Below are 23,198 nucleotides of genomic sequence, written 5' to 3' on the forward strand. Positions count from 1 at the left end.
CCTACTGCCAGTTTCTGGAAGACACCTTCTTCAAGCAGTGGTACAGGAAGAAGTCTGCATCCTTCAAGAAAAACATGATTTTCATGCAGGACAATGCTCCATCACACGCATCCAAGTACTCCACAGCGTGGCTGGCAAGAAAGGGTATAAAAGAAGAAAATCTAATGACATGGCCTCCTTGTTCACCTGATCTGAACCCCATTGAGAACCTGTGGTCCATCATCAAATGTGAGATTTACAAGGAGGGAAAACAGTACACCTCTCTGAACAGTGTCTGGGAGGCTGCTGCACGCAATGTTGATGGTGAACAGATCAAAACACTGACAGAATCCATGGATGGCAGGCTTTTGAGTGTCCTTGCAAAGAAAGGTGGCTATATTGGTCACTGATTTGTTTTTGTTTTGTTTTTGAATGTCAGAAATGTATATTTGTGAATGTTGAGATGTTATATTGGTTTCACTGGTAAAAATAAATAATTGAAATGGGTATATATTTGTTTTTTGTTAAGTTGCCTAATAATTATGCACAGTAATAGTCACCTGCACACACAGATATCCCCCTAAAATAGCTATAACTAAAAACAAACTAAAAACTACTTCCAAAACTATTCAGCTTTGATATTAATGAGTTTTTTGGGTTCATTGAGAACATGGTTGTTGTTCAATAATAAAATTAATCCTCAAAAATACAACTTGCCTAATAATTCTGCACTCCCTGTATATGTATATATATATGTATGTATATATATATATATATATTTATATATTTATATATATATATATATATATATATATATATATATATATATATATATATATATATATATATATATATATATATATATATATATATACACATATACATACATACACACACACATACATACATACATACACACATACAGTACATACAAATATACACACACACACACACACACATTAGAAGGCTGTGGTTTTCCTTTTTCTGTGTCATTTTAAAAACATCTTTATGACTGTGGGCTTTTATCCGCCAAATACATTTTTAATTCTGATCAGTTAAAAAAATACACTTCCCATATTGTCCAAAACCTCATTATCAGGAGCCGATTTCAGAAAGACTGAATAAACCTCTAAGTGAGGTCCATCCATACACTGTGACATAAACACAATAATATCCTATGACTATACCTATTATATGCAGCTACCTGCATTGCTCTTGCAGTCTCATTCCTTTTGCAACACCTAAAAGCAGCAGTACAATTTATTTTAGGTCCATATAACTCAATATATAAGACCAAAAAAAAAAAAAAAGGATCTACAACTATACTGCACTGTTCTCCTATAAAATGCCCTAGCTGCAACTGCTGCGACCCACCACAATTAACCTTAAAGGGACACTAAACCCATTTTTTTTTTCTTTCTTTTGTGATTCAGAAAGAGCATGCAATTTTAAGCAACTTTCTAATTTACTCCTATTATCAATTTTTCTTCGTTCTGTTGCTATCTTTATTTAAAAAGCAGGAATGTGACGCATTGGAACCGGACCATTTTTGGTTGAGAACCTGGGTTATGCTTGCTTATTGGTGGCTAAATGTAGCCTCCAATAAGCAAGCCCTATCCATGGTTCTGAACCTAAAATGGGCTGGCTGCTAAGATTTATATTCCTGCTTTTAAAATAAAGATAGCAAGAGAACGAAGAAAAATTGATAATAGGAGTAAATTAGAAAGTTGATTAAAGTTGCATGCCCTATCTGAGTCATGAAAGAAATAATTTGGGTTTAGTGTCCCTTTAATTGTAACTACATGTATCTACAAGCACCACAGTTAAAGGGACACTAAACCCCAAATATTTCTTTCATGATTCAGGTAGAGAATACAATTTTAAACAACATTCCAATTTACTTCTGTTATGTAATTTGCTTCATTCTTTAGATATACTTTGTTGAAGTAATAGCAATGCATATGGGTGAGCCAATCACACAAGACATCTATGTGCAGCCACCAATCAGCAGCTACTGAACCTCTCTAGATATGCTTTTCAGCAAATGATATAAAGAGAACAAAGCAAATTAGATAATAGAAGTAAATTAGAAAGTTGTTTAAAATTACATGATCTTTCTAAATCATGAAAGAAAAAAAATTGGGTTTCATGTCCCTTTAAATCTAAACTCAACAACCTGATCCATCATATTGAACCTTAACCGCAACTTCCCAGTGCCGTCTCAATATCATCCACAGCAATTACCCAGAAACCATCTAGTCTCACACCACAAAATACCCTAATTACAACAACTGAGTGCTGTTCCAAATAAACCTAAAAAAGTGTTGGCCCACTACCGTCCTGATGCCCTCAACGCATTTAACCTTACCTACAACAACTTGATGTTATTTTAATGTGCCCACCACAATTAACCCTTACTGCAACAACCTTTTGCTGTACCGCAACTACCTGGTGCGGTACAGAACCCGGTCTCATTTAATACCACCATAAATGAAACTGTAAACTGGTGTTTCCAGTCTATTATAAAGTCCAATGTTGCTTCCAGTAAAACCTGTTTAACAAGAAATACTGAAGTTGTTTTTACATTTATAGGTCAATGTACAACTTTCCACCCAACTAAAGTATGTCACCTGTATTAAGTGTTTAACCATATGCCAAACTTACCAATAGCATAGAGACCATGTGCAAACAATATTCTTGTAATAATGTTGTTTCCTGTGGTAACCTATGAGTAATGAAAGTATAAAAATGATTTTTTACTAATCTAAAACATGGGCCAAGACTGCATGTGACTCTAGAAATAGTGCAGCTTTTTGAGAGTGCCATCACACCATAGCTGAGCAGTGTTTCAGGGTCATGTGATGTGTCCCCGGTCTGGTCTGGGAGTACTGTTCCACTTTCTTTGTTTCGCTTGTGCTTAAAGGGACACTGAACCCAATTTTTTTCTTTCGTGATTCAGATAGAGCATGCAATGCTAAGCAACTTTCAAATTTACTCCTATTATCAATTTTTCTTTGTTCTCTTGCTATCTTTATTTGCATCTAATTTATTTTTTTGGTTCAGCTCTTGTTTATTGGTCGGTTAAATCAATCCACCAATCAGCAAGAACAACCCAGGTTGTTCACCAAAAATGGGCCAGCACCTAAATTTACATTCTTGCTTTTCAAATAAAGATACCAAGAGAATGAACAACATTTGATAATAGGAGTAAATTAGAAAGTTGCTTAAAATTGCATGCTCTATCTGAATCACAAAAGAAAAAAATTTGGGTTCAGTGTCCCTTTAAGGGTGATTACAAAAGTCTGTGAACCCTGACTAGTTCCCAGTGTGTTTGAATATGAGCTTGCACCTGTGTGTGAGCCTGTATTTGTGTGGCTGTATTAGGGTCCAAGGTTTTGGAAGAGACCTTGACGTGGTAACCTGGACTTGTTCCATTTGGCCAAATGCGGTAACTGACTCTTCCAGTTTCTTTTAAACTTAGCTGAGAGCTTGTGAGCAAGTGCTAGACTTTATTTTTGTGTGTATTGTAATGTCTGTTTAGAAATTTTCCCTAGGGACTTGCTCCCAGGCTGGTCTGGGCCAAGACTGCATGTGACTCTAGAAATACTGCAGCTTTTTGAGAGTGCGATTGCACCATAGCTGAGCAGTGTTTCAGGATCATGTGATGTGTCTCCGTACAGGCCCAGAGGCTTGTTTTCCCACAGAAAACCTCTGAATTACATTGTTTCCAATGCAGCAAAGGATTCTGGGTAAGATATGCAAATTAAGTACACAATGACACACCTTTTTACTTCAGTCTGCTTTTCAGCAGGTTCCCTTTACGCCAAAGTATCGCTGTTCACACAGCTTATAAACTTAGCTAGGGTTAGTGCAGTGATTCATAACCATCCCAGGACAGACTGTTTCATGGTTTTTGCCACTCATCAGCTGGGAGAAGGTTAGAGTCACTGCTGGGTGAAGTTGATTCCAGGCAGAATACAACAACATTTTAAATTAGGGGGAGATAAAAGGCGAGTTTAAAATCCTCCACTACACACAAAATATAGAAAAAATAACTCATTGTGTAGTTCATTAACAAATCTAGACAGGCCCAGAGGCTTGTTTTCCCACAGAAAACCTCTGAATTACTAGCTAAGCTTAAGTTATAAGCTGTGTGAACAGCGATACTTTGGCGTAAAGGGAACCTGCTGAAAAGCAGACTGAAGTAAAAAGGTGTGTCATTGTGTACTTAATTTGCATATCTTACTCAGAATCCTTTGCTGCATTGGAAACAATGTAATTCAGAGGTTTTCTGTGGGAAAACAAGCCTCTGGGCCTGTCTAGATTTGTTAATGAACTACACAATGAGTTATTATATATATATATATATATATATATATATATATATATATATATATATATATATATATATATATATATATTTTATACACCTGCACGCATACCTACATACACTCACAGACATACACACAAGCCAGAAACTGAGCTGAAGAGGAGGTAGAATAATCCAGTTGAGGTCTAAACAAGTAGGAGGGATGGAAAGGCTCATTGGTGCAAAAGGCAGCAGGAAAAACATTATGGAGACAACTGCTCATGGACACACTACAGAGGGTGGCAAGCAGGGCAATGTATGTAAAGGTAGAACATAATGTAGGTAAAAGGCACGCGACAGGCAAGCAAGACACAAACCTAAAAAAAAGAAATGGGATAGTACAGAGGCCACTTGTATAGCTATTTAAGAACAACCAAACATAAAGAGATGCTGGTATTGTCTTTAATTAGCATGACCTGGGCAGTGTCCCAACTGGAACACGGTGAAAACTATAAAGCAAGCAAAGGAGGCGCTCATGAACAATAGGCAAGCAGCTCTCCAATCCTGCAGGTTGTGCAAGGAAGTATAGTGTTCCCCTGATGCTGTGGCACAGAATAATTATAACTGAGTACAAATATCTGTATCCTACAACTGCTACACTGCAAATAGTAATAACACGCAAATCACCAAATAAGACGATAAACAGCAAACCTTAATAAAATGGCAACAAAAAACTACTGAAGCAATATAAAAAAACAATCACTCTAACTGCGACAAAAATGAAAATTTAGTGCTAGATTACGAGTGACGCACTAACTATTGTGCGCAGCCAAAAGGGGTTTATCTCGGCTCTTTGCGCACATCAGAAGTAGCGCGCTTATAAATGGTTGAAAGTAAAAGAGTTTGCTTGAGCGAAATTTAATTTAAAAGTTGTCAGGATAGCGTGACTTCAGAGTTCCGGTTAACTGTTACGCTTGAATAAAAAGTGTGGAAAAAAAAAACTTAAAAATAAATTTATGAAACGCTAGGATTGACTATTGAAACAAATAAAGGGGGACTTTCATTCATGAAGTATAACATACTTCATGCAGAAAGATCCTTTATTTGTTTTAAGCGATCGCCTTCTTCACTAAGCTGCTAAGGCAGCCCACGGCACAACACTGTTTTGCTAAGAGGTGACGTTTTCTAGTAATATAGCCCTTACTTTTAAATCACCCTCATGAAAATGCTTACATTGTAGGTAGCTTTTACCCCAAGAACACAGGCATTCTAAGGGTAAAGTCTATTAGAGAACCAAAGCCCATCCCAATAAAAGCTCAGCTGCACCCAGCAAAATTTCTGGTAATGCCCTCTAAGGCTTTAAAACATTGTGTATAAAATGATAATGCATATTTACTACTTACTTTGCTGCAATATGAAGTAAACTTCTTTTTACTCTCCCAAATGCATAGTTGACATCAAACTTGGAATTTGAGAGAAGCTCTGATACCGATCTTAAAAAAAAAAGTGAGATAAGACATTATTACTGTATCCGTGTTCTCCCCAGGACCTATTTACTGACCATCCAGCTAAAATGTAAGTCAATATAAAGCTAAAAATAGCCAATACTATTTTTTCCCATGTTTAGTGCACACATTATTATTTAATTACGTAAAATTATGCAATTAATTTGTACTTTGGACAACTTAAGTAATATTTATAAATAACAGAAATAATTATAATATTGCAACGTATTACACTTTACAATGACTGAGCTACTTCATAATGCCACACGGCTAGAAAACGTTTCTGTATTTCCTCCTCTGCTATGATTTTTAATATGTTGTATTGCTCGCCATCTAAACTCATATGTAACAGGGCAAACCTTCGAGACACAGGGCGGCATCAACTGCTCTACATCTTATGTCATCTATCTAATAGAGAGTGTACGGAACATCGCTACAGTACACGAATTAGGGAACATCTTGGCTACATTACTAATAAAAGCGATGCTCAGCCCCTTCAATACATTTTCTAGATGTTCGTGACCAGAACACAAACTCTTTTAGATGGTGAGCAATAGAACGTGTTATAAATCTTAGCAATGGAGGAAATAGCGATAGATTACTATCTAAACAAGAAATGTTTTGGTTTTTAAATCTAGCTACACAGAAACCAAATGTGTTCAATTCAATGTACGATATTATTAATTATTGGGAATAAACTTATTCTCCAACAATTAACAACAATTACACTATTACTAGTAGATCTTGCAATAGAGATTCATATCAGTTATAGCACTTATGTATAGAGAGTATTTTTAAATATCAAAAGACCAGTATTTTGTTAAGGTATTATCAAGCTAAGAGGTCCCACCTAATTGTATGTTATCATATACGAGTTATCATGCTCTTTTATACTGTTGATAACCTTTTATCTACCTATACACTGTCCTGTCCTGGCGACCACCTATATAGGACCTATTTATTTAATAAGCTACATACACTTAGTCCAACATGAGCTCAGATCAAACAGCCAGAATATAAATACTATAGTTTGTAAGTTATGAGTACAATAAGATTACAATTAAGTTTATAACATCAGACATATACTGAGCATTTATTGTGTTTGACTCCTTTTTTAGTGTTTGGTATAAGTTAGGTACATTTGCATATCATTAATTGTATGTCCAATAGCTGCTCAGCAGATGCTTTTTAAAGTAGGTGGACTCACTGCTTTGTCAGGTCTATGATTACGGATCTATGCCGAAACATGTAAGACCACAGCACCTGTTTTTTGTACCTGTTTTAATCTCCATGTAATGAAATAAAGTTTTGCTTTTTTTTTTTTTTTTTTTTTTTTTTAAATTTTTATTGAGATTCATTTTAAGGCATACAATGTTAAAATGTCAAAGCCAAATGAACAGAGAGACAATGTCAAAACATTCAATCAATAATCAAATATGAACAGAAAAGAAAGGAAAAGAGACATTTGTATGGTCTAAATATATGAGTTGTGCCTATTCCGCTATACCCTCAGAATGAGCCATGAGGCCTCTCTTGGACCTCTCAATGTTATAAGGAATATGTAAAGCTAAAGAGGGTTATTAGAAACTTTAAGAGACCACTCTTGGGTCTCAATCTATGAATCTTATTTTGTCTTTTTTAAGCATGTTAAGTTGCGCATATGTAAATAACGTCAAATATATTATAACCAACATTGAGTCTAAATATTATATCAAGGAAGTAGTATAACAAGGTAACATCTTTGGAATCACATATGTGAGACACAAAGGGGAACAATATCTAGGAGGCCACGTCCAATTAGAACGAATAATACCTTAGAGGTAACTTTGAAGCATGCTTGTTCTCAGGCCATTTAGGGCCTGATGTTCAACTAGTATATGGGAAATCAATTCCTTATGAAAATATCTACAAGGGGTGTTAGATGTCATCACATTGACATGGTTAGTTAAAAAAGGTTTAAAGCAAGGTGAAGAACTCAATAGTATGTAAATACCACATTAACCTGCAAGATAATGTAATAACAGTCAGTTATACAAAAAACTACTAGAGATTAACAACAAGGGTGATCTCTATTTGCGCTATCAGAGAAAAGTCGCGCTTCATGGTACATTAGCTCTCTAAAGTTCCTATATACACTCCTCTGATTGTGTCTAGTAGGAGAGGTGATTATAGACACAGCCCCTCATGGTCTGGAAAGAGAGTAACACAAACCTGTGAACCTACCATCTATAGCCACCTGGGTATAAAAGTTCAATAGTGCTATACATTGGGCTGCGCCGTTTCGGCCGCCAACAGCACAGCCTCAAAACTCTATCCCAATTGGCCATCTAAGTAGTGGAGGGAAAGGAGATAGGGACCTAACCCCAATATCGGATCTTCTAAATATGTATATATAGATACTTAGGTGGATTGACTTCAAAATTAAGGTGAACACAAGCCATAGTGAGGAGTATTATAAGCTCCTGCTACATTTAAGAATAGGTGACCATGTCTAGTAAGTACTAAGTAACTAAAATAAAAACGTCACCCTGTAAATTAAATTTGCTATATGCAGTGAAATCCTATACAAGGAATATGCAATCTATTGTAGAATACAGAAGTAGTACGCAATCCAAAAATGTGAACATACTAGATATCTTACAAAGCTGTCAGTGGACACAGAACAAAATTATTGGTTTATATTAGTGAGCCACGACTGAAACTACCATATATATTGCCATGACAGAATTATCTACAACTTTTTAATCCAAACATGTATATATTACACCTCAGTTATATTGTTTGAGCCAGAAAGAATAATCTCTAAATAAGGGTTAATATTAAGAACATTATTACCCAAACCCTTTAAACTTGTAGCAATAAGTGACAATAACTTTTATTCCCACAGAGGCTGATAGTGCCAGAGGACATATTTCTCGATGTCATGCAGCAGTCCAATTTGACATCTAAAGTCAATTAATACAGCCTTGGATATACTGGGCACTATAGAGCTGTAAGATGTTACTATTGGAAATAAACAACCACTCTATCATATGTACTGTTAAACAAACAAAAAAACAAAAAAAGGAAGTTAATTTAATCAGGGGGTTGTGACACATAGTTACCGGCTTCTGATAGGTAATGGGTAACTGAGAGTAGCCCCAAAATTGGAGAAATTAGCCCACTCCAACTCTACTGAGGGACATATCTGACCGCTGCAACAAAAGTCTATGGGGTGAAACAAGTGTCTTGCAAAGTTCTAGGAGCTCACGGTAGTAAGAATGTCTGGTCACCATCTTGAGGGCTCCGTGGGGTGAAGAAGTCTGTGACTTCAAAATTAACAATTTGGCTGTCACTGGGTCCCCACCGCTGCGGTCAAAGAACAGCTTACCGCCTTTCCGGTCTGTGTCGTCTGTCGCAAACCGGAGCATGTCAGGGATCTCCGGTATCGCTACTCCTGTAGGAGCCTCACTCTGGTACTCAGGTCCTTCCGCTTGTGCCGATCGGGTTGCAGGAGGGAACTCTGTTGTTACTTTTGGGCCGGCTGGATCCTCCATCTTTGATTCAGGCAGAATCTGCCTATAGCTATGTGCCCTTATTAGGTCACCCAATACAGCCTCCTTGTCCGCACAGTTCCTTTGGTCGCACTCCCATGCAGGTACTGGCTTTATTTGTACCCGCCAGTGAATTCCTTTTTTGAAATTATACAGGTTAGGAGCCTTTGTGTCAGCCAAGTCTGACCAGAAAGGGTTGGCGTTGCAGTAATTTTCCCTTGGCGGAGCTGCAGTGATTGTGGGTCTAAAAAGAAGCTTACATAAATCTTCCTCTAAAGTCCGAAAGTGATCACATATAGACTGCGTCAACTTGATTTCCCACTGATCAAGGGCCTCCATTTGCAAAATGTTTTTTATGTAGCTCCCCTCGAGCTCAGTCACAGTTGAAGAGTAATATTTTGTAGCATTTAGACTCCTAATATATGTCGCATAGATTGTTCAGAGAGAAAAAAAGACAGTCTGTAAAAGACTGCTGTACCCCGGTCACAGGGGGGGGGGGGGAGTCAGGATCTTGTGGAGAGGCCACCGCCTCAGATCTCAACGGGCCAGATCTGAGTCCCATAGACCATTAGCTCTGCTGCGTTAGGGTAGTAGAATGCAGTGCTCTGTAATCTAGCGGAAGATGGGCTATATACCTTTGTACGATGCAGAATTACTGTCTAAATCGGCGGATTAAGCAGTTCACTTTGGGAGCCCCAGATATTGCGACCGTTCATGGCCGCTGCCTAGCCACGCCCCAAAGTTTTGCTTTTTACTATACCTTTGGAAAGTACTCCAGACTTTATTCTTTTTCATCTTGGATATCATTTAGGGGATTACGGGGAGTTCCCTTAATTACTGGAACATTTCCAGCTTCTATGCCTCCATTTGATGAACCTGGACACCTGTTCTACATTTTACCCATAGATACGCTACGGCACTGAGGACACACCCCCTATTGAGACCTAGCTGCCGACTTGCTTCCTTGATTGGCTCTACTACCCATCGCATGTCATCGATCGATTCGTTGATTGGCCTGAGGCTAGTTGAGGTGTGGTCATACACGCTTCTCTGTCAGAGGGAATCCGAAGAGTTCCGAAATGAACGCAAGAAGCGTGAGAAGCCTCGATGTCCAAAATGTAGTGCAACTCAGGCGAATATAATACACTGCTTCTGGCAATGCCCAAAAATAAGACAATTTTGGCAAAAAAAAAATTTTTGGCTTAACAAATTCTTAGACCCCCAGATTTCCCTTAAGCATATCTTTTTTCTTGTCAAGTCAGATAAGAGGATTGATAATAATACACCACTGATTAATACAGTACTTATATTAGCTTGTTTGCTTATACTTGAAAAGTGGAAAGCTAAAAATGTTCTGAATTTCACTTTACTTCTTAAAAGTTAATAAGTTTATTTGCTCAACTATCATTTGAGTCTCTATTCTATTAACGACAAATATACAGAACATTTTTTTTTTATTATTTTTTTTTTAATGGCTTAAGGTTATTTGCGACAGGCCAACAGAAACACAAATTATTCGACCTTTTCGCCAATCCATTTATTTCAAACTAAGTATATTGAACGATAAATTTCCAGCAACATGGTCTACATAAATGTGCCCTCCCCACCCTCCCGAGAAAATGGTATGCCCACTAGATATTTCTCTTAAGGTTCACGGCAGCAGTAAGCTGCATTATTGATATTATTTGAATAGAATCGATTTCCTTTTGTGTTTCGTTCCTCTTCGCTGACAATTCCTCCTGAGCAATAGGAGTAAATGTAATGGAATTTCACGATTATTTATACTAATTTATCACTATTCTTGTATGACTATTGGAGCTAACTCACTAAAGTGGACTATTATCAAAATGGTCAAGTGTAATAAGAGAGGGGGAGATATGGAAAAACTTTTGGCAAAAAGGGAGACCTTTTGGATACACAGACTTAGAACTAGAGCACCCTATGGGTTGAATTCTGAATATGATATTATAAACTATTGGGAGTAACAGGCATGGATATAAGTCCTCTCATAAGAATTCATTTTGGTCATCAGTGGTGTTACCATTACATATATGACTCCTGGATAATTTGTTGCTAATGGAATGACTTATAGCCAGTTCCTAGGGCTTATCCCTTTGAGTGCAGTTTATAAGAATAATATGCTTGATGTGCTATTTACTTGTTTGTCTTTTTATGCATCCCAAGATTATGCATGCTTTGAATGGGTAATCTGATTTATATCTGATAAGGTATCTCATCAGCAGTTCTGATATAGTTTAATTACGTTTTTAACCTGAATACAACAGGTCTCAGGTTTCAGTCTGTAGATGATTTCAAGGCATAAAGAATAATTCTAAGTTTTGGTTTAAATTGTTAACTATGCTTGAAAAAAATTTGTGTTCACAGATTTCTGCATTGTTAAGAGAAGTTTAACTTTTCATTCAACTCTTTATAAGTGTAGTTGCTTTAAATGTATTAAAAACATGAATGTGGGTGTGTACATAGGATTACGCCCAGGATAATGATTTTATCCAATCACAATAACACAGAGGTGTATTTAAAGGTTGCTGTGGTTATGGACTATAGCTACGATTACGGCCATACAGGCTGAAACGCGTCAGCGGACAGACCTTTGAGTGTACTCTATGTCACCCACATTGTCACTTGTATATGTATATCCGCTTTTACAAGGATGTTTATCTGAACTCTGAATAAAAGCCTTTTAAGTGTATCCTGTTTGCTGGTGCTTCCCATCTACACTAAAATTTAATTATTCAATGCACAGTAGTTCTCGGGATTTCACCCTTGCTTGAGTCACTTCACACTCACCTATCTCAGCAGTAGCTTTTCCGGCGAAGATTGAGCGGATAACCGGAAGACAGGGAATCCGGATGACGTCACCCGCCATACACGCAATTGCAGAGTGAGCCCAGGAGGGGAGCGAAACAAACCGGAGGACCCATCTTGTTTTTACAGACAGACCGGTGCCTCCAGGAAGACGGTTTGTGTTCCCTGTGGACAGGCCACGTACCCCGGAAAATGATGGATGCTCTAGGTACCAAGAGCTACAGAAGCTGGGTGAGTGAATGGGGAAGCCCCAATTTCGCTTCAATTTTACCGTTGTGGTTTACAAGGAGGCTCAGATTTTTAAACAGACTCTGACTTTGCTGCAATAACAGGTGCTCATAGCTCTATGTGAATATTTATTGGAGTATATACATGCATTTCTTGTTTCTGCTTTCCATAGATTATTGTGCAATACAAATAAAAAAAGAGATACTTAAAAAAAAAAAAAAAAAGAAGTGTGAGAAGCCGTGAGTGATATTTGGTGACAAACGCCAGCGTATCGGACACCATACAGCACAAGTGAGAAGCCTTCTTTCCTCGGTCTCAACTTCAGGGTAAGTTGTGAAAAGGCAGAGCTCCTGCTAATGGGTTATTTGATATAGGTAGTCTTTGCATAGACTTTTTGACGAGCCACCAGGAACCTCTGTATATATTTTTACCAACAATATATATTACCTGGGAAGATTTGTAGTACGATGAATTGAGTTTTGACCACAGCCATAACTATTTTATTTGGCGTCTTCAAGTTTAAAACAAAGATATATTAAATAGTAAGTACTTACCTGTGTTGATCAGCCATAACCATTGGCATCAATGTATAAACAGCTGTTTTGTTATCTGTGAGAAGAAGAAAAAAAAGAAGACTTTTAAACTAATCGTATATTTAAAAACAAAAAAAACATTCCTTTAACACATAGGAAAAGGCAACAAAAGATCCCTAAACTGCATCTAGTGTACCAATCAACCAATAAATGTGACAAAGAGTTCATTATTAAAGGATCATTGAACACTAAATACATTTCATGCACCTCTCTCTTATAATGAGCGCCAGCATTTTGGAACTTATGTTACACGGCAGATATCTGAAGTAAACTTTCCGCATACGTCAGCCCTGAAATGCAATGAAAGGCAAATTTCAACATGGCAGCACCCATGCATAGAGGGAGGCAGGGAATACCTTCAATATCATGCTTCTAAAATAAACGTAGGGTTTAATGTCCCTTTAAAAGACTTGTATTAATATAAACAGCAATGTTTTTGCAAAACTCTCTTTATTAAATACAAAAAAAAAAGTTTATAACAATCATAAATGGACAGACATACTTTAAATGAATTGCCTACTTATATTATCAAACTTGCTTCATTCTCTTGATAACCTTTGTTGAAGAAGATACCTAGGTAGGCTCAGGAGCAGCAACGCACTGCTGGAAGCTAGCTAATTATTGGTTGCTGCTCTTGTCATAGTCTCCAGAGTCATGTTCAGCTAGCTGTCAGTATTCCGTTGTTGCTCTTGAGCCTGCATGGGTTCTCTTCAACAAAGGATACCAAAAGAACAAAAGCAAATTTTAAACAGATTTGTCAACCGTCTTAGATGGTACTTTGTAGTCAGCAATTGTTTTTCAAAGGTCAAACTCCAACCAACCACTTTCCTTATTTGGAGAAGCCAATGTAGGCTTGAGTCTGGAGATGGCAGTGCTTGCTACTGTAATTGTGTTAACTAAATCTCCATTATTTGACTTCAGCAGAAAAGGTAAAATATGCTGACTGCAAATTAGGGGTGGATTTGTGACAAGGTTAGGGTTGTGAAGCCTGTTGTGTGTGCTCTGTTTTCAGGACTGGAAATACCATATTACTTACTGCCCCTTTAAACAAAAATTATGGTTCAGTAAACTGTACTGTATATAAATTACATTTTCCCCATGGCTATGCTTGTCTACACTTTGACCCTTTAAATGGCAGTATGCTATTCATGTTTTTTTATTATTATTATTTATTTAATGAACATACTTCAAATATGTATGAAAGCAATGGTTTATGTAGCTATTAGTATAAATGTATCGCTGATAAATGACCCTACAGGGCTTTCACTACATATGATTCCAGTACAATCTCAGTGGTGGGCAAAATCAATTTCTAAAACTAAATATTTTTATACCACCAAATACGTTTTTAAAACAAATCTTTAAACACTTTATAGGTGGTGTTCATATACACAAGAAAGTACACATATACTGAATGAGACACTGTTGCAATATGTATTAGTTAGACAAAATAAGTAATAATTTGCCTAGCATTCGAAGAATTCTTGTATTCATCCGAATTTCACCAAATGATTATCCTCTGAGTGTTCTATAGTAAGGAAACCTATTAGTCATTGGGACTAAACCATAGCCAATGCTCAGTTATAGGGTAGGCTAACATTTATGGGCTGGTGAAACCACAGTGAAAATTGACTATATCCAAGTTCCCAAATAAAAGCTAAAATAATTAGCACACGTTCCTATTGAAATACATGTAACATCTACAAATTAGAATGTTTCCTCCTATATTAATTCACCTTCAGGCAGCTCCACTGTGCGGGCTCTGCGCAATGAGCGAGTCAGGCGATTTAGCTGCTCCATTGCCCTCTCCATCCTACGGGGACCTCAGTCCCACAGGATAAATCGCCTCCAGTACCCTGGAGAGAAGCTCCGAAGAGAATGCAGGGAGGTAAACACGAGCCGAGGACCTGACAAGCAAGTGATGGCTCTGGTAAGCCTCTGGTGGAGGAAGTGATGTGCTGGAGCAAGTGCTGTCACCCGTTGCCCATGGTGTCCGTGTGTGAGCAGGATGTTGCTAATCATCCATTGGATAATCAGGGTCGCTGAAGCAGTGTATAATTATACAACGAGCTCTAGAGGGATCCCCTTTCTATAGTTGCTGTACTAGAAGTTGACAAAAGCAGTCGCTTCCGACCTGCGCTGTTCAGAAAGCATGATGAATGGTTGCGGCATGCTGGGAATTGTAGTACATTATGGTTAAAGGTTACCAAGCTGCTACCGTCAAATTATAATTAAGCGACTACAATACCCATAAGAGAGGATTGCTCGCGTCTGTAACCGGGGCGGATCTTCAATTTAATGAACACTAGTTACTAAACCCTAATACCCTAGAATAAAAAATTATGACAGTCGAAAATGCCACGGTTTGTTTATGTACAGATTTATTCCGTTAAATATAAACAAGTGTCTGCCATAATATGTGGTCAGATCGATGTTCTATAAAAATCCGAGAAATATGACAGTGCTCGTCAGTGTTTTGTGTTGTGAAGTAATCCACGAAGATAAATGTGTTTAAGTAACATAATTGTTTTGTCTAACTCTAAATAATGCAATGTATAAAGTGCAGGAAAAGTGTTTTAGACATGCAAATTAAATTTTATGACATGACAGGAGGCTCCTATTTTGCTTTACTGTAGTGATGTCCGGTTCATGAACGAATCGTTCATTTGAACCGGATCTTTTCACTGAACTGAATGAATCAGTACATCAGACTGAACTGATTCGTTTGAAACAGTTCAGTTCCTGAGTCATCAGCAGCACTGGTAATACGATCCTAGGGTGAGTTCTGCTCTGCTAACTCCTCCTGTAATGAATCACACAGCAGAATCTCACTCTAGGATCATATTACCAGTGTTGTTGAATCAGTGTACTGTTAGCTAACTCGTCTGCAATGAATCAGTCTGTTAACAGTTCACTGATTCAAAAGAAGTGAACTGTTAGCAAACGACTCAGTGTACTGTTAACAGACAGATTCATTGCATACGAGTTAACTAACAGTACACTGATTCAAATATCAGCTCACACTCACAGCGGTTCTCAACAGACCCCTGCATTTACATTAACCCATTCAGCATCCCATGTTTGTGTATATATATATATATATATATATATATATATATATATATATATATATATATATATATATATATATATATAATTTGTTGTTCTTCCTCTATATCTAAGTTAACTTTTACTTAGCAACAGCTACAAATTATATATATATATATATATATATATATATATATATATATATATATATATATATATATATATATATATATATATATATACACACAAACATGGGATGCTGAATGGGTTAATGTAATTGCAGTGGTCTGTTGAGAACCGCTGCGAGTGTGACCTGTTATTTGAATCAGTGTACTGTTATCTAAATGATTCATTAGAGTTACAGTACACTGAGTCATTTACATACAGCACTTAGCACTGCAGGAAACGAATCTGCGGCTCTACAGTTCACCTACTGAACATGAGGTAGAGCCTCTACCTGATGTTCAGTAGGTGAACTGGTGAATCGGTTCATGAACCGGTTCAGTTAATCGAACCGTCCGAAATGAACCGGTTCACCTAAAAGAACCGAACTGCACATCACTACTTTACTGTCTTTACTTCCTAAAACCCAGCAGTAATATAAGTACAGAAAAAAAGCAATATAGTATCTCAGTATAACCAATCAGAACATAGTCCATATTAATAAAGCAGGACTCTGGACAATCCTCTTTCTTTACTGCTCTCCAGCAGAAAGGTGATGTAAAATTTTGTCTTACAAATCTTGGATAAATATTTATTTTCTAACGCCTATATTTAGAGTTCTGCGTTAGCCGTCAAAACCAGCGTTAGGGGGTCCTAACGCTGGTTTTGGCCACCCGCTGGTATTTAGAGTCAGTCAGGAAAGGGTCTAACGCTCACTTTGCAGTCGCGACTTTTCTATACCGCAGATCCCCCTACGCCATTTGCGTATCCTATCTTTTCAATGGGATCTTTCTAACGCTGGTATTTAGAGTCTTGGCTGAAGTGAGCATTAGAAATCTAACGACAAGACTCCAGCCGCAGAGAAAAGCCAGGAGTTAAGAGCTTTTTTCTGGGTTAACGCCGGTTCATAAAGCTCTTAAAGGATTACTTTCTGTTATAATTTTTAAGCTAAACAACTAACATATTAAAGTTAATAAATATTAATTAAAACCTACTGACCTAAGTTATATCTTTTATTCGCCGATGATATCACGTTATCCTGCCCACTATTTTCAGCACTGCATGTTAAAAATACTTAAACCAATAACTTTGTGTTTAAAGCGCCATTTTGAAACCTAGGTATTGTAAACGGATTGGTACAGAGCAAAGGATACCCAAGGAGAGGGTTTGGAAAACAATTACATTTGCAGACAAGATTTCTGATATACGGTAGAGATATGCTAATGAAATGCTATTGATAAAAAGCGTATTTGGGGTAGTTAGTTAGTAACCAGCATAGAAAATATTTACTTACAGTGGCCCTTTAACTACTGTGCTCTAAAGTACACTAACACCCATAAACTACCTATGTACCCCTAAACCGAGGTCCCCCCACATCGCCGCCACTCTATTACATTTTTTTAACCCCTAATCTGCCGACCGCACACCGCCGCAACCTACATTATCCCTATGTACCCCTAATCTGCTGCCCCTAACACCGCCGACCCCTATATTATATTTATTAACCCCTAATCTGCCCCCCCTAACGTCGCCGCCACCTACCTACAATTATTAACCCCTAATCTGCCGACCGGACCTCACCGATACTATAATAATGTTATTAACCCCTAATCCGCCTCACTCCCGCCTCAATAACCCTATAATAAATAGTATTAACCCCTAATCTGCCCTCCCTAACATCACCGACACCTAACTTCAAGTATTAACCCCTAATCTGCTGACCGGACCTCACCGCTTCTCTAATAAATTTATTAACCCCTAAAGCTAAGTCTAACCCTAACACTAACACCCCCCTAAGTTAAATATGATTTTTATCTAACAAAATAAATTATTTCTTATTAAATAAATTATTCCTATTTAAAGCTAAATACTTACCTGCAAAATAAACCCTAATATAGCTACAATATAAATTATAATTATACTAGTACTAAAGCCTGTGTACATGGGCCATTTTTTGCAGTACATCGGTCCCACCCCTTGCTCTCTCCCCCCTCTCTTTTGCTCTCTCTTCCCCCCTCTCTTTTGCTTTCTCTCCCCCCTCTCTTTTGCTTTCTCTCCCCCCTCTCCTTTGCTCTCTCTCTCCCCTCTTTTGCTCTCTCTCTCTCCCCTCTTTTGTTCTCTCCCCCCTCTTTGGCTCTCCCCCCCCCTTTGGCTCTCCTCCCCCCTCTTTGGCTCTCCCCCCCTCTTTGGCTCTCTCCCCTCTTTTGCTCTCTCTCCTCTTTGGCTCTCTCTCTCCCCCCTCTTTGGCTCTCCCCCTCTTAGGCTCTCCCCCCCCCCTTTGGCTCTCTCCCCCCCCTTTGGCTCTCCCCCCCCCTTTGGCTCTCTCTCCCCCCTCTTTGGCTCTCTCCCCTCTTTTGCTCTCTCTCCTCTTTGGCTCTCTTTCCTCTTTGGATCTCTCTCTCTCCCCCCTCTTTGGCTCCCCCCCTCTTTGGCTCTCCCCCCCCCCTCTTTTGCTCTCTCTCTCCCCTCTTTGGCTCTCTCCCCCGTCTTTTGTTCTCTCCCCCCTCTTTGGCGCTCTCCCCCCCTCTTTGGCTCTTCCCCCCCCTCTTTGGCTCTCTCTCCCCCCTCTTTGTCTCTCTCCCCTCTTTTGCTCTCCTCTTTGGCTCTCTTTCCTCTTTGGCTCTCTCTCTCCCCCCTCTTTGGCTCTCCCCCCCCCCTTTGGCTCTCCCCCCCCTTTGGCTCTCCCCCCCCCTCTTTGGCTCCCCCCCCCCCTCTTTGGCTCTCCCCCCCCCCCCCCTCTTTGGCTCTCTCTCCTTTTTTGGCTCTTTTTCCTCTTTGGCTCTCTCTCTCCCCCCTCTTTGGCTCTCCCCCCCTTCTCTTTTGCTCTCCCCCCCTTTGTCTCTCTCCCCCCCCCTTTGTCTCTCTCCCCCCTCTTTGGCCCTTCTCCCCCCCTCTCCTTTGCTCTCTCTCTCCCCTCTTTTGCTCTCTCTCTCTCCCCTCTTTTGTTCTCTCCCCCCTCTTTGGCTCTCCCCCCCCCTTTGGCTCTCCTCCCCCCTCTTTGGCTCTCCCCCCCTCTTTGGCTCTCTCCCCTCTTTTGCTCTCTCTCCTCTTTGGCTCTCTCTCTCCCCCCTCTTTGGCTCTCCCCCTCTTAGGCTCTCCCCCCCCCTTTGGCTCTCTCCCCCCCCCTTTGGCTCTCCCCCCCCCCTTTGGCTCTCTCTCCCCCCTCTTTGGCTCTCTCCCCTCTTTTGCTCTCTCTCCTCTTTGGCTCTCTTTCCTCTTTGGATCTCTCTCTCTCCCCCCTCTTTGGCTTCCCCCCTCTTTGGCTCTCCCCCCCCCCCCTCTTTTGCTCTCTCTCTCCCCTCTTTGGCTCTCTCCCCCGTCTTTTGTTCTCTCCCCCCTCTTTGGCGCTCTCCCCCCCTCTTTGGCTCTTCCCCCCCCCCTCTTTGGCTCTCTCTCCCCCCTCTTTGTCTCTCTCCCCTCTTTTGCTCTCCTCTTTGGCTCTCTTTCCTCTTTGGCTCTCTCTCTCCCCCCTCTTTGGCTCTCCCCCCCCCTTTAGCTCTCCCCCCCCTTTGGCTCTCCCCCCCCCTCTTTGGCTCCCCCCCCCCCTCTTTGGCTCTCCCCCCCCCCCCTCTTTGGCTCTCTCTCCTTTTTTGGCTCTTTTTCCTCTTTGGCTCTCTCTCTCCCCCCTCTTTGGCTCTCCCCCCCTTCTCTTTTGCTCTCCCCCCCTTTGTCTCTCCCCCCCCCCCCTTTGTCTCTCTCCCCCCTCTTTGGCCCTTCTCCCCCCCTATCCTGCTCCCTCTCTGGCTCTGTCTTCACATTGCGGGACCCCGCCCGGCCACGCCCCATCGCGGCGACATCCACCAGGCCACGCCCCTCGCGACACCCGGCCACGCCCCCATCGCAACGCTCCCTTCGGCCACAAACAGCTGTGAGGTCTGGGGAGCAATGTGGCCGCTTCTCACGCAGCAGACGTCACAGCTGTTGAGTAGCTCGCGCTCCATATCTCTTGCCACAGGCTGTTTCAATCAGCTTACCTCGCGCTCCCCAGACCTCACAGCTGTTTGTGTACCTCGCGCTCCCTATCTCAAGGCCAAGTGTTTGTCTCTACTGCGCATGACGGCTTCAGACAAACACTTGGCCTTTTATAATATAGGATTGTAGCTATTTTAGGATTAATATTTATTTTACAGGCAACTTTGTATTTATTTTAACCAGGTACAATAGCTATTAAATAGTTAATAACTATTTAATAGCTACCTAGTTAAAATAATTACAAAATTACCTGTAAAATAAATCCTAACCTAAGTTACACTTAAACCTAACACTACACTATCAATAAATAAATTAAATTAAATACCTAGAATTATCTACAATTAAACCTAACACTACACTATCAATAAATTAATTACATACAAATACCTACAAATAAATACAATTAAATAAACTAACTAAAGTACAAAAAATAAAAAAAGAACTGTTACAAAAAATAAAAAAATAATTTACAAACATAAAAATATTACAACAATTTTAAGCTAATTACACCTACTCTAAGCCCCCTAATAAAATAACAAAGCCCCCCAAAATAAAAAAAATGCCCTACCCTATTCTAAAATAAAAATTGAAAAGCTCTTTTACCTTACCAACCCTTAAAAGGGCCTTTTGCGGGGAATGCCCCAAAGAATTCTGCTCTTTTGCTTGTAAAAAAAAACATACAATACACCCCCAACATTACAACCCACCACCCACATACCCCTAATCTAACCCAAACCTCCCTTAAATAAACCTAACACTAAGCCCCTGAAGATCTCCCTACCTTATCTTCACCACGCCGGGTATCACCAATCCATCCAGAAGAGGCTCCGAAGTCTTCATCCAAGCCCAAGTGGGGGCTGAAGAGGTCCATCATCGGGCTGAAGAGGTCCATCATCCGGCTGAAGTCTTGATCCAAGCAGGGGCTGAAGAGGTCCATCATCGGGCTGAAGAGGTCCATCATCCGGCTGAAGTCTTCTATCAAGCGGCATCTTCAATCTTCTTTCTTCCCGGATCCATCTTCATCCCGCCGACGCGGAACATCCATCCTGGCCGACGACTTCCCGACGAATGATGGTTCCTTTAAGGGACGTCATCCAAGATGGTGTCCCTCGAATTCCGATTGGCTGATAGGATTCTATCAGTCAATCAGAATTAAGGTGGGAAAATTCTGATTGGCTGATGGAATCAGCCATTCAGATTCAAGTTCAATCCGATTGGCTGATCCAATCAGCCAATCAGATTGAGCTCTCATTCTATTGGCTGTTCCGATCAGCCAATAGAATGCGAGCTCAATCTGATTGGCTGATCCAATCAGCCAATCGGATTGAACTTGAATCTGATTGGCTGATTCCATCAGCCAATCAGAATTTTCCTACCTTAATTCCGATTGGCTGATAGAATCCTATCAGCCAAGCGGAATTCGAGGGACGCCATCTTGGATGACGTCCCTTAAAGGAACCGTCATTCGTCGGGAAGTCGTCGGCCAGGATGGATGTTCCGCGTTGGCGGGATGAAGATGGATCCGGAAGAAAGAAGATTGAAGATGCCGCTTGATAGAAGACTTCAGCAGGATGATGGACCTGGTTTATTTTAAAGGCAAAAGAGTAGAATTCTTTGGGGCATGCCCCGCAAAAGGCCCTTTTAAGGGCTGGTAAGGTAAAAGAGCTTTTCAATTTTTATTTTAGAATAGGGTAGGGCATTTTTTTATTTTGGGGGGCTTTGTTATTTTATTAGGGGGCTTAGAGTAGGTCTAATTATCTTAAAATTGTTGTAATATTTTTATAATGTTTGTAAATTATTTTTTTATTTTTTGTAACTTAGTTCTTTTTTTATTTTTTGTACTTTAGTTAGTTTATTTAATTGTATATATTTGTAGGTATTTGTATGTAATTAATTTATTTATAGTGTAGTGTTAGGTTTAATAGTAGATAATTGTAGGCATTTAATTTAATTTATTTATTGATAGTGTAGTGTTAGGTTTAATTGTAACTTAGGTTAGGATTTATTTTACAGGTAATTTTGTAATTATTTTAACTAGGTAGCTATTAAATAGTTATTAACTATTTAATAGCTATTGTACCTGGTTAAAATAAATACAAAGTTGCCTGTAAAATAAATATTAATCCTAAAATAGCTACAATATAATTATAATTAATATTGTAGCTATATTAGGGTTTATTTTACAGGTAAGTATTTAGCTTTAAATAGGAATAAGTTATTTAATAAGAAATAATTTATTTAGTTAGATAAAAATTATATTTAACTTAGGGGGGGTGTTAGTGTTAGGGTTAGACTTAGCTTTAGGGGTTAATAAATTTATTAGAGTAGCGGTGAGGTCCGGTCGGCAGATTAGGGGTTAATACTTGAAGTTAGGTTTCGGTGATGTTAGGGAGGGCAGATTAGGGGTTAATACTATTTATTATAGGGTTATTGAGGCGGGAGTGAGGCGGATTAGGGGTTAATTACATTATTATAGTATCGGTGAGGTCCGGTCGGCAGATTAGGGGTTAATAATTGTAGGTAGGTGGCGGCGACGTTGGGGGCGGCAGATTAGGGGTTAATAAATATAATATAGGGGTCGGCGGTGTTAGGGGCAGCAGATTAGGGGTACATAGGGATAACGTAGGTCGCGGCGGTGTACGGAGCGGCAGATTAGGGGTTAATAATAATATGCAGGGGTCAGCGATAGCGGGGGCGGCAGATTAGGGGTTAATAAGTGTAAGGTTAGGGGTGTTTAGACTCGGGGTACATGTTAGGGTGTTAGGTGCAGACTTAGGAAGTGTTTCCCCATAGGAAACAATGGGGCTGCGTTAGGAGCTGAACGCTGCTTTTTTGCAGGTGTTAGATTTTTTTTAGCTCAAACTGCCACATTGTTTCCTATGGGGGAATTGTGCACGAGCACGTTTTTTAAGCTGGCCGCGTCCGTAAGCACCGCTGGTATTTAGAGTTGCAGTGGCGGGTAAATTATGCTATACGCTCCCTTTTTGGAGCCTAACGCAGCCCTTCTGTGAACTCTAAATACCAGCGGTATTTAAAAGGTGCG

The 23,198-nt window shown here is 39.6% G+C and overlaps 1 protein-coding gene across 2 annotated transcripts in view; it reads right to left on the reverse strand.

Moving 5' to 3' along the window:
• Nucleotides 1–15,128, reverse strand: part of HACE1 (HECT domain and ankyrin repeat containing E3 ubiquitin protein ligase 1) — a 338,264-nt gene extending 323,136 nt beyond the window's left edge. For both annotated transcript variants that reach the window (XM_053710580.1, XM_053710579.1), the window contains exons 1-3: nt 14,710–15,128; nt 12,935–12,989; nt 5,692–5,781 (exon numbers count right to left, since the gene is read on the reverse strand). In XM_053710580.1, the coding sequence (XP_053566555.1) occupies nt 5,692–5,781; nt 12,935–12,989; nt 14,710–14,785 (221 nt within the window). In that variant the 5' untranslated portion in view covers nt 14,786–15,128. The remainder of the gene's footprint in view (nt 1–5,691; nt 5,782–12,934; nt 12,990–14,709) is intronic.
• Nucleotides 15,129–23,198: the final 8,070 nt, after the last annotated feature.

This window comes from Bombina bombina, chromosome 4 (assembly GCF_027579735.1).
Source record: "Bombina bombina isolate aBomBom1 chromosome 4, aBomBom1.pri, whole genome shotgun sequence".
In the NCBI taxonomy this organism is placed as follows: Eukaryota; Metazoa; Chordata; class Amphibia; order Anura; family Bombinatoridae; genus Bombina; species Bombina bombina.